We start from the raw sequence: 13,041 nt of genomic DNA on the forward strand, positions 1-13,041 counted from the left end.
CATTTTCAATCTAGTTTTTTCTTTCTTAAAATCCTTCAGAAATGATTTGCCATTGGAAGCCGGTGCCGGCGAGGCGGCCACACGCCCATAGAAAAAGTCTCAGAGAGAGAAGCTGGGAGGAGATGATAAAAGTGAGGTCAGATATAAGGAGATTTTTTTTTTTAATTATTTGAAATTATAAATGATACATTACTCTAGCTAAATCTCACTACTGTTGCATCTTTCCAACCTGCCATGTCTTGTGATTGTGTTGAACCAGTCCCAGTCGAAGCCTCTCCATTCCTATTTATAAATGCTATTCCAGGTTTGAATCAACCCATTAGGTCCAGGCGATCCCATTGATTGATTTACAGACCATTCCGATTAGAAATTAGAGGGCTGCTATGGAAAGGAGAAGGATGGGGCGGGATTGCAGGGGAGGGGGATCAAGGGAGTGGTTGGTTCCATCGGGAGAAGAAGACGAAGGAGAGAGAAGGATGTAGGGGCATTTTGGGTTAATCATTTAACTTTTTTTACTCATGTGGGGGGTTTGGTAAATCTTTTTAAATCAAGTAACTTATGAATGTAAAACATAATTTATTGCTACTGATTTTGTAATTTTTTTTTTTAATCTAGTAGATCTAGGAAATTCCCCCTTAATTAAATGGGGTTTCTCTTAGTTGGTTGAATGGCTATGCATGTCCACTCTAGAACATTAGGAATCCAAGTTGGTATTGTGTTAGAAACTCAAAATAGTGCATAATCTTTTTATTACACCGACTTATTTTGCCTACCACTCTGACGTCTTTTTTTTCCTCCTTAAATTGCTTTAAAGAGTACTCTTTAACAATAATACGCTTTATGATATAATTTATCCACTTTCCTTTCGTCTCTCAAACATATCACTCTTCAATACCCCTCTCTTTCTCCAACACACTCCGTTCTTTCTCTCCTCTCCGTCTCACATGGTCCCTCTCACCTCCCGCCTCACATTTCTCTCTCTCTCTCTTGGAGTCCTTGAGAGGCAAGCCTCCTTATGCTGCTTAGAGAGTTGAAAGTCCTTCTCCTTCTCTCACTCCCCCATCGGTCCTGGCTTTGATACTTTGATTTTTTTAAGTGGTTTATCTACCTTATTTGAAATGGGAAAGAGTAATGGTTGTGCTGCCCTTTGCGTACTTTGTGCAATTTCTATGATTACCATATGGGAAAGAGACTTCAATGCTGCCTATGATTTGGAGGGGCATGAAAAAGGCATCCGGACCAAAATTGGACCAAAATTGATCTCAAGCTTGTTCATTAGCAGCTTGGCTGATGGGTACCCATTGTATCACTTGATATTCAATTTGAGGTTAGATACTTGACCTTAAATTTAAGGTCAGGATACTAACATATTTCCCATTATTTTTATTGCATGGGGTCACTCTTTCATGTTGCAAGGTTTAGGGGGCTGAGGCTTTAATGTTAAGGTATTTGTATTTCATTTTTAGTGGTTTCGAGCTACTGAGATGCTAAAAGGTTTTCAATCCTATTGGTTTCATTGCAATTCACATATGTTTGTTAGTCTTTCATATACTGACATGCTGTAATCTGGCTAGGTCTCCTTGGAAGTGTTGCCCCTTGTATGCTATATGGTAGCAATGTTGAGAGACTAGGATCTGGCCCAGGTGCTTTTGTTAACCATTGCTTGCCTTACATTGCACCTACTTGGAAATACCCTTTTTTGGTTGGAATTGTCTAATACCCTAGTTGTCATATCCTAGCCGAACTGCAGTCCGCCGTAAATTCAACCTCGAGGCAAGTTAATTTGTAAATTTTATTGATTAGAGTTTATCCCGCCCCCCCCCCCCCCCCATCCCCATTGAGGATTCAGATTTTTGGTTGCAGTTGGAGTTTCTTTGTTAATTTATGTTAAAAGATTTTTTAGCCTGTGAATGGCTTACCCTTTTGTTTTATGTTCCTAAATTATCTTAGATAGTGATTATTGATTATAGAAAGTGATCTAGAATGTTGATTCCCATTCTACTATTTGTTTTGTCTTTGTTTTTCGGCAAGTATTCACTGTATTTGATGTTGATAACCTGAAACATGACTACATGAGATGTCTATTGGAAATTACACACTTTGATTTGCATCACTTAAACACCTATTAGGGCTGGTTGGTAGGCCCATATTGTTGCACCACCAACTTATGCTGTATCAATGATTTGTATTAGCCAGATGTGTTCTAATTACTTGGGAGGGGTTGTGGGGTTAAAGTTTGAAATTGTAATTTTTATTGGCAGTGGGGGTTTAGAACTGGCCTATTGCTCGCTATCCCCTTCCATCACTGTGATGGCAATCTGACCTAGATGATTGAATTAAGTAGAAAATTGCATGTGTAAAATATTCTGATTAATGAATGATGTGAGCGGAGTTTGAATTCTAAGAATTTGTTAACAAGATCTATGGCGAGAATCAAATTCGGATCCAAATTATTGTAGATTTTTTAAGTAGTTTATCTATCTTATTTGAGAGTGGAAAGAGTAATGGTTGTGCTGTCCCTTGCGTACCTTGTGCAATTTCTACGATGACTATGATTTGGAGGAGCATGCGAAGGATGTTGTATAGTGTTCTGAAAGTATGGGCTTCCAATTAAAGAGATACACAGTCCAAAACCATATCATACCAGTATAAGGGACATGTATGATTGGACTCATAGAGTTTGACTGTCTCTCTCTCTCTCTCTCTCATCATTCATACCATTTAGAAGTATAGAAGATTCGGTTCCTAACTGGGCCAAACATTATTGGACTTATCGGGTTCAAATGTTGTGAAATTGTACATCGTTAAAATATCTAGAAAGAATTGGAGAATTATATTGTTGTATTAGAATAATAAATCTCCCAATCCAAAAATGGTTCCAAAAGGAAACAATGAATGTTCTATCAGGACTATCAGAGTACAATGCAATGTTCCTGTACTCGTGTCATTTATAGATTCATTTGTCTCAAGTTCTCAACAGCTTAATAGAAAAATTATGTGCAGTAAGGTTCTCATAACTTCATTTGGAGAATTACATGGCTTAATTCACTGGCATCTTTAATTCCTTTTTTTATGAGAAGAATTCTTTTTCAGGTCAAAGACATATTATACCACATGTAAATGGCCGCTTGAGGCAATTACCAGATGCTCATTCCAAAACATTTTAGTATACTTTAGTATATTGTCACAAGGATCTTGAGGAACAATTATGTCTTGAAAGATGCATTAACACCTAGAGATGAACTTGAAGGAAATGTTTCACAGTATAGTATGTCTAATTTTCCTTTGGTGATCTTAAGGCACTTATCTCTTAGATTGTGTTCATTCTACATCATTGATGAATATAGAATGTTTGCATATGCAGGGGACTTGAGGTTCATCTTTTTCTGTTTCAAAATAATAGAAGTCTACCATTTTGGTTGCCCGGTTAATCCCATATGTTGAATGTGTAAAAACATTTTCCTTCTTCTTCTTTTAACTTGTAGAGAACTTTTATTTAAATATATAAAATAGTCATAAAGTTCATACTCAAAAAGTTATTTAGGTATATTTATAAAAGGATCTGATAAATTAATCTTCAACAAGATAAATGGCCTTTTACTAGTCTTATGCACAAAAACGTGCTTAAGTGTTAGTTACACTGAATGAGACCGATTCTTACTTAGTGTCTCTCTCTCTCTCTCTCTCTCTCTCTCTCTCTCTCACACACACACACACACACACACACACACACACACACACACACATACACTGTCCACGTGCATTTGCACATGCATGTTTACTATATATATATATATATATTTGTCGAAATTTTGTTTGATACGGATGGAATCGTATCAACGAGGATAAACTCATAGAACTCTTGGCCTTTTGAACTATTTGGGGAATAGAAATCCCAACCTTGGAAAAAGCCCTTCGCTATTTCCACAGGAGTGTTGTGTAGCCTTTGGTGAATCGGTCATCAAGGGCAAAAATGTCTTGATAAGCTTGTTTGAGGACATATCGACTCTTAGGTAAGTTTTGGGAAGAAACTGGTTTGGACATCGTTGTGGAGGAACTTGGCCTAGAGAGTCGTTGGGATGACCTTGTGTTAGGAACTATTTGAGTGGACTGACTAGCCACGACTTGGGTGAAGGGAATACTTTCAACTATTGTTTTGGAGGGGGACACTTTGACTAGTTGACTTGAAGCAGCTTGGTTTAGCATAGGAACCTTTTGATTTTATACTTGGTTTGGGGGCTCCTTTGGAGCCATGATAATGTAAATTGTTTTAGGACCCCGCAAGAATTCACGGTCAAGAAATCGGGAATTGAATTCATTTCTCCTTTTATGTAAGTTATGTCAAAATCAAAACTCGATAAAAGGGCTTGCCATCTTGCAAAAATCTGCTTTTGAAGCAATATTTTGAACATCATTTTTTAAAATTTGTTTTGCCATGCACCGCAATCAACTCTTACTAAAAATTTTTGTTTAGAAGATCACTTTGAAATTTTTGGATGCAAAGAACTACCGAAAGGATTTCTTTTTAATGGTACTGTAATTTTGTCTGGGTTCCAAACTCCTCAAGCAAATGGACTAATTGTTCTTTATCATCTTGGACTTGTTTAAGAATGCCTCCATATCCAAGTTCGAGGCATCGCTTTCAACAATTTTGAAGAGTGCAGGATCTACAAGTTTTAAACATGGGATTTCCTTGACTAATTTTTTAATATCTTGAACTCGCTTGGTATGGTTTGAAGTCCATGGACTTGGTTTTTTCTTGAGCCTAGAGTAAAGATCTTTACATAATTCGCTAATTTGAGGAATGAAATCTCTCGACATAATTTAGGCTTCCTAGGAACCTCTCGAATTGTTTTTTGTCTAGGATTTGGTTAGGGAATTTATGTGTGCTTAGCAGTGCCGCAATCCATACTAGATCGGTCGCGCACTCTGAGGGGTAACCTCGGCGGTCTACCGTTTTGGGTAGCTTTCAGGCAAGGCGGCCGAGCCGACCAATATTTGAAGATAAAAGAGAATTAAAATCTTGAATTTTATATTACTAGGAGAATTTGAATTACACTCTTGATATACAGGACTCTTGAAGAAAGCTTGAAGAAAACTATTCACTTACGGGTTTACTATATATATATATATATATATATATATATATATATATATATATATATATATATATATATATATATATATATATATATATATATATATATATGCATGTAAAGATAAAAATAAAATAAAACAAAAATACACACACATAGGCACCCTAATTTTCGGCACCACAAACTTCTGGGCGGATGCCCACAAGTGTAATTTCTCTTTCGAGGATTATCAGAAGATTTCACTGTGATTAATCGCATGATTTTTTCCTTTGTAGTTTAACAGAGGATTTTAGCCGCCCATTTGATTCCTTTTCTTTTGAGGTTTATCGAAAGATTTCATCACATGGTTTTTTTTTCGCAACTATGCCGCCCTTGAGCAAGGCATCAGCAGTACATGCTCTTGGTGACAAAATCAGTTAGTCTTTTGTCTTTACCCTTCGGCTGCTGGCATAGGCCTCGGCCAAAGAGGGACAAACTTTAGACACTGAAATTTTGCCACCATCCCTGGCAATGATGACAACAGGACACGGACAATGGACGTCACACCATTCCCCCCCTTTAAAGACCAAGAAAACAAGGCCCATAGGCCCAGACACACTCAAAACACCAAAAAAAGCCCATTTGAGGTTTAAAAAGAAAGGAAGAGGGCCCACATTGTCCACGACGTCGTGGACAGTCTCCCACGGCCACGTGGAGGCCTCCCACGATGATATGGTAGAAAACCACACCGTCGCAGAGGGCTACGACGTCAGCTTGCTGATGTCATCCACTGCACCGTGGTAGTCCACCACGGCGCCGTGGAGGACCTATCTGGGGCCGTGGAGGTGGGACACCCCCTATAAATAGGAGGGTCCCCCTCCCCTCATTTCATGGATTTTTAGGGTAGGGAGACCCTCCTAGCCAGTTTTCGACCTCTTTTTGTTCCCATTCCTACTCTTGCGAGCGCCCGTTTAAGTGAGATTCCAAAGTTTGGGTAGATTCGTCGATTGCCCACTCAAGAAAGGAGCGATCTCGTCCCCTCCAAGATGTTATTCCATCTGTGTACGGATAACAAAAATTCCTTCACAACCGTTATTCTGTTCGTTTACAGATAACGAAAAACACATCCAAAAGAGCCGTTACCCTATTCGAAGAAGCCGGTGTTGGTCAATTCATTCGTCTCCCCCTGAGCCAGGGGATCATCAAGATCTGCGGAATGCCCGTATAGAGGTATAATTACTGCATTTTCATTGTTACAATGTAGTCCCTCGTGTTTTCTCGTTTCGATGTACATAGTGTAAATATGAGTACAATGTATATTATGTAGCCCCATGTCATAGAGAGAATATTCGTCATTCCAGCATCTATAACAGAAAGACCGGTTTTCGTCGGGCAAGATGGGTGTCTAACACCTTCCCATGCCTGTAATCTGACCCCTTACCTGAATCTTTGACTAGACCATATGGAATCTTGTAGCCCGATTCCGTTCATAATGGATAGGGCTACACCCATTGGGTCCTAGGCCCTAATCCTAGGTGGCGACTCCTCATTTTTTTAATGTTTGTATGAAGCATGACCCCAACCCCTTGATGACGTGTCTAGTTGATACCCAAACAATAATCGACCAATAATATGTCGCCAAAAAGGTTGAGGAAACCTCGTCACCAAGGACCACGGTACTTACTGTACCATTGATGAGTAGACCATAAGATATTAATTTAATACACTCTAGAACAAGTTGTATCCACCTTTGTTCGAAACCAAGTTTAGACAGGACTGCCTCTACGAACCTCCATTCTAGGCGATCATATGCCTTCCTCATGTCAAGTTTGAGAGCAAGAAGCCTTGATCATCCTTTTTCTTCTTTTTAATGTAGTGAAAGACTTCATGTGCTATGAGGATGTTGTCAGAGATCAACCTTGTTGGAATGAACGCCGATTGTGATGGGGAAATGATGCTATCAAGGATCCCACGTAGTCTATCTGCAATCACCTTAGTAGCAATTTTCATAGTAACATTACAGATACTAATCGGCCTGAATTGATCAGCCGAATCCGGATGCTTAGTCTTAGGTATGAGACACACCAAGGTTTTGTTCTGATCTTTTTGAACATGACCAATAGTAAAGAAATCTAACACAAAGGCATATAAATCAAATTTGACTAGGTCCCAATTTTTCTAAAAAAAAAAGGAAGGAAACCCATCAGGCCCATGCAATTTTAGAGGTGCCATAGCAAACAAGGCTGCTTTGACCTCCTCCACCGTAGGGGTTTTACACAATAGATCATTAATCTCATTAGTGACAATAGGATGGATACAATGCAAAACCTGGTTTAAAGTCTCATCATCAATCGCCTCTGATTTGTAGATTTCTTCAAAATGACTTTGCCTAACAGCTCCCACTTCATTCATCGATTCAGTCCATTGCCCGTCCTATTTCTTTAACCGTAGGATACAGTTATGTTGACGCCGCTGCAGAGTTGAGATATGGTAGAATTTTGTATTCTTATCACCACCTTGCAGCCAGTCCACTCTCAATTTTTGTCTCCACATGTCCTCCTTTTGTAGTTCTCCGTCCAAGAGCTTGATGATGTCATTCTCCTTCTCCTATGAAAAACTCGGTTGTGGGAGACTTTGAACATATTCCAGCTCCTTAAGAGAGACAATATTAGCTTGAATATTGCCAAATACCTCACGGTTCCACTTCTTGAAAGTGGACTGTATATGTTGGATCTTTTGGGTTACAACATTCGGTGGGAACCCATAGGTAGTAACATTCCATCATCTTTGAGCTACATTTTGGTATTCAGGGTGCCTTAACAACATAGCCTCAAACCAAAATGGTCGCTTCCTAGTACACTTGCCACCCTCAGAATCAAGAACAAGAGGCGCATGGTCTGATCCAATTGCAGGTTTGGTAAAGACGGCAGCATCAGGGTAATCTTGGCGCCAATTGGAGTTGGAAAAGACTCTGTCAAGTCTATTGCGTATGTTGGCATCTCCGGTCCCGTTGTTGTTCCAAGTGTAGAAGGGGCCATGGGAGCCCAGATGCATAAGGCCACAAGCATTTAGCATATCTCTGAACTGTTTACAGTCACGTTGGCCCATCAATACACCTCCAGTCTTCTCATACCTTGCTAAATAAGCGTTGAAATCGCCCATGCAAACCCCGCTCCCTTGTCTATTCTAGTCCAAGAGAGTGAGTCTATCCCACACCAGTTGCCTACGACTTCTATAAGGATCACCATAAATACACGACAGAGAGAAAAGGGGAAACCCCAGAGTGGTGACTTTAGGATCAATAATACGATCATCTACTACTAAGACTTAAAGTTTGATATTATTAGACCACAATAGGTCAAGGCCTCTAGAGACATGGATTGGTTTTACAGTATAGCAATTCTTGAGGGTGAAGCTTTTCCGAATCTTATCAAATTTCACACGGTTTGCCTTGGTCTCCATTAAAAATAAAATATCAAGCTTTTCCTTCTTGAGTAGATTACTCAGAGAACGAATTGTCAAGGATCTCCCCAGTCCTTGGCAATTCCAAATGATCAGCTTCATGATCCCTCGTATGGCTTTTCCCCAGCCGCCACGGGGCGATGCAATAAAAAATAGCCGACATTTTCAACTTCATTATTCTCCTCCGAAGAAGTGGTCATAATAGTATCTTCATAGCCAGTCCCTCCAAGTTCACACGAAGGCGTTTAGGTGTAGGGATGGTGTTTGGGTGTGCAGTTGGGCCATGGGGTAGAGGGAGAGAGACAAGAGAAATGGTTGATGGGTCAAGCATGACCCGAAGTGGAGCCCTCCGGGTCGGGGTTACTTGGTAGTTATTTGGATTGGAGGGAGAGTAGGGCGTGTGAGATTGTGGGTGTAGTGGTGGTGGTGGACTTGCAACTGATAACGACACATGTCATGGGAGGTGGGCTAGGTGGTTGAAATTGGGTTGGTTAGTGGTTAGGGAAATTTGTGGGAGCAGGTTGACAACCGCTTGCAATAATTCCGGACTTTGCAAAAACATTGTTTGTAGGTCCTGGAGATTAGCATTGGTCGTCATGGCTGAAGGGAGGTGGGTGTGTGGTTGGACGTGGGATGGTATTTGGGAGTTGGGTATGTTCAAGTGATGGGGGAGTTGGGTATGTAGGATCAGACTCAAGGTAGTTGGAGGGGTGTTGCCACGTGGCTCATCTGAGGGAGAGTGTGAACTGGTAGGCCCACCACCAGCAATGTTAACTGGATCACCACTGTGCATAGCGGAGGGTGACGGAGCTCCTATCTGTGGCTGTGAAGATTCCGGTGCCATGATTAGCATGAAAGGTGCTTGGTTGGGTCGAGAGCCCATTACAGATTCTCTGGTTCCAGATCGAGTGATCCAATTGATGTTTCACCGGGGAGGAAGCAGCACAAAAGCACAAAGTGCCCAGAGCAGGAACAGGAGTAGAGCCTTCAGTTGGAGAACCCATTCCCGAGCTACCAGTTGGCTCGATAATCCTTGAGTCAGGTACTGAGCATCGTATTGAAGCACTGATTCTACGACCATTCTGAAAAGACCCATCTCGACCTATGGGTTAGAATAGGGTAGAACATCTCTGCTCCTCGTGACCAAGTAAACCACATCAAAAGCAAGTTAACGGAAGCCTCTCATAACGGACTTCGATAATAGATTGTGTTCCATCTCTTCTCTTGAGCATGATGGATGATTTCAAGGGCTTTAGAATCTTCAATGTGATTCTCGCACGAAGATAACACAATTGTTGCCCTCCTCTAAACCCATTAATCAACATCACTTTCCAGGGTGTTCCTACCTTCTTAGCCAGTTTAGCTGCAATCTCCAAGTCCATAAACTCCTCAGGAAGAGCATGGAATTGGATCCAGAAATCAGTAACTTCAAACTTCCAGCTTCGAGAAGCAACCCATTTCTCAAGGATGATAAGATTACCTGCAACGAACCATGGCCCTTCGCCAAGTATATTTTGCATGTCCATCGCATGTTGGAAGTGAAACATATAAGTATCCTTGTAGAGTGATGAGACTGAGAACTTCGTGTTCCATGTTGCTATAAGTGCCTCAGTAACTGCTTGCTTGCAGTATGGTTTCCCTAGCAAGATTGAACCAACAAGAGTTAAATCCCAAGACTGTGCAAGCCTATCCTCCGTTACTTCATCAACCTCAAATATGTCATCATCAGATTCTATGTCTGAGGATGGTGGCATTGTAGGCGGTGGAATGTTGGAATGAGCAGCATCGGAAGAAGGGTGTTCAGGTGGTAGTAATAATGGTGGTGGCTCCATAGGGAGGATGCAGCAGAATCACAAGAGTAGAAGGAAAGAGGAAGGAGATGGAGAGAAAAGGATAAGGAACACTCCACTGGTGGAGGAGAGAAAACGCCTATGGCAAGAAAAAAGCTTTGGTTAAAAAAAAAAGGGCGGCGCCTATCAAATTGTATCTTCGGCTTTGGCATGGATGGATTGATTGATTGATAGATAAGTTCCACCTCATGATCCTCTCTCATTTCATTTATAATTGTCGTTAGCTAAGATTTCTTTTTTTTTTTTTTGTTTTAAAATGTGTGGTGGACAAGGAGGTACGTTAACTTATTATTATTGTGGCAGCCTGGCAGAACGTATGCTAACTAATTTTCATGTTTCGTAATTATAGCCGTCGATTCAATATAACATTAATCTTGACTGTCGATTGAATTTTGATTATATCACCGGTTCCCGGCTATTACGGTGAGAGATAATATTTTTTATTGTTCAGTCCAGTCGGCTTCTCCCGAATTCCAATACGGTAGAAACATTGGGAATTTGGTACCCGCATTCAAAGCCAATGTCAAACGGTAACAAACGGATTTGAATATTATGAAGTGGAAGATAATTGCAGTTTGGTATTCCTAGGTGAGTTTTTTAGTTTTTTTTAGGGAAAATTACATGATTAGCTATTTTTTGTCTATTTTTGTAAATCTTAACTTGTTTTTGTTTATTTTTGTTAACTAAAATATAGGTAGACAGTTTTGTAAATGAAAACACAAAGTAGTTAATCATAAATCATGTAATTTTTTCTTTTTTTTTTTTTTAAATTTTGAGACGAGTTTTTTAGTATTTATTTTTTAAAAAGCAATTTTCTATCCAGAAGTGAGTATGGCCTAAGTCAACACTCCTTTGTGTGAGAGACAAGTTCACGTTCATAGCCGTTTAGATGGAATCCACCTTGTGGGACCCACATGGGAGCGAATGTGAGCCATTCTGGTATGTTCACATGTGAATGTGAGTCAAGACCCCCATGTGTCTATATCTCTCATTTTCAAAACAAGAGGATAGATGTGTCTTTTCATAGGAGGCAGTTCTTTTTTCTTTTTTTTTTTTCCCATTAATCCTTTGGTTTTATGTTAGTACTACACTACTACCTCAAGAGGGTTTCATAGGCAAGGTTTTAGTGCATGGTATCGGATCATGTATCAGTCACTTGCAAAATCACTATGATACCGATACGGCATAGATCGATTGTGATAAAATTGCCTTGATTTTATTTAAAAAAGGTATTTTTTGACTGTTTTACCGTTGATCATACCGTGTCACCAATACATTGGCACAGTATCAGGATCGGCCATTACCCAAACTGTTATGAATCGCCCGATACAAACAATACGAATCCGATTCCTCAAACCTTAGTCACAGGTTTTGCAGAAGGTAGACGAGGGAAGAAGGCATTTTGGGAACGGCCAGTCTCGGTGAATTAAGATAAAAAATGTTGAACGGTTGAGATTTGCTGTGCTTAAATGGACGGTTAAAGTCGAATATCGTCCTGCACTGTTATTTTAAGAGGACTTTCACTAAGAACGCAAGGACAGTACCCATCGCTGGCTGATTCTAACAGAAAAGAGTGGGAAGAAGACACAGAATTAAGCATGCATTAACTTCGGTGACTGGTATATCTACCTGAAAGCGATAGCGCAGCTCGGATTCCCTCCAACTTCAGATTTGGGATCCGATATCCTCTCTAAATCTACCATTTTAAAGGTAGTTTCTGTTCTGATTACAGAGTTTAAACTGTAAATTAAGCGATAATTTCTGATTTTGCGCAGAAAAATGATTTCTTCTGTTTGATTTCGAGACTACGAGTAAAATTAGTGGTGGAGACATCTGCATTTTATTTATTTCAACTTTTTCTTTGGACTTTCAGCTTTGTTTCGAGTTGATTTTTAATCGGAAACATCCGCATTGGTGTTCACTGGATTTGTAGTTGTTTGATAAGTAATGTGGAAACTCAAAATCGCTGAAGGAGGGAGTCCATGGCTTCGGACGGTAAACAATCACGTTGGGAGGCAATTTTGGGAGTTCGATCCCAAGCTTGGAACGCCGGAAGAGCTTATGGAGGTGGAGAAAGTTCGTGACCATTTCAGGGAGCATAGGTTCGAGAAGAAACACAGTTCAGATCTGCTTATGCGACTTCAGGTAACCTTGGATATTTGAAAAAAAAAAAGAAAAGAAAAGAAAAAAAATGGTGTGAATTTCATGACGTGAAGATTATTTTTTGTAATGGTGGATTCCTAATGGACCACTTTTCTCCCTTCCATCAGTTCTACTTCCATTGGGTTCAACTTTGTTTTCAAGTTCTTTAAAAACATTGTTAGAGTGTTTCTCAGCAAATGACAGGTTAGAATCAAGTTTGAATTACAGGTAGATATTTTTCAAAGATTTGAACAAAATCTCGTTCGGTTTCTCCATTGGGTTAATATTTTCTGGGAAGTTTGATATTCTGTTACTTGCTGTTTATGAAATGTAGACTCGATTTCTGTTATCCTGTTCCTATTATCAGTGTTATTTCTATATCCTAGTCCTAGTAGGACTTGAATACTCTTTGTCTAGTTGGGTTAAGATACCTGGTTCTGCAATAAACACAAGAAAATTTCTGCGAAATGATTTATCCAGGTGTCAGCAACCCTTTGATGGATGCATGAATA

The 13,041-nt window shown here is 39.9% G+C and overlaps 2 protein-coding genes across 2 annotated transcripts in view; one reads left to right on the forward strand and one right to left on the reverse strand.

Annotated features, from left to right (window-relative positions):
- Positions 1 to 9,694: 9,694 nt before the first annotated feature.
- LOC122662900 lies at positions 9,695 to 10,369 on the reverse strand. The gene has a single exon (XM_043858606.1). It carries the CDS (start codon positions 10,367 to 10,369, stop codon positions 9,695 to 9,697), a length of 675 nt encoding a protein of 224 aa, XP_043714541.1.
- Positions 10,370 to 12,224: 1,855 nt separating this feature from the next.
- The window catches only part of LOC122662654 (cycloartenol synthase 2), a 41,293-nt gene continuing 40,476 nt past the window's right edge, over positions 12,225 to 13,041 (forward strand). Inside the window, exon 1 of the mRNA XM_043858357.1 lies at positions 12,225 to 12,532. Within this exon, the coding sequence (XP_043714292.1) occupies positions 12,335 to 12,532 (198 nt within the window). The 5' untranslated portion in view covers positions 12,225 to 12,334. The remainder of the gene's footprint in view (positions 12,533 to 13,041) is intronic.

The sequence above is a fragment of the Telopea speciosissima genome, chromosome 5, assembly GCF_018873765.1.
Source record: "Telopea speciosissima isolate NSW1024214 ecotype Mountain lineage chromosome 5, Tspe_v1, whole genome shotgun sequence".
Taxonomy (NCBI): domain Eukaryota; kingdom Viridiplantae; phylum Streptophyta; class Magnoliopsida; order Proteales; family Proteaceae; genus Telopea; species Telopea speciosissima.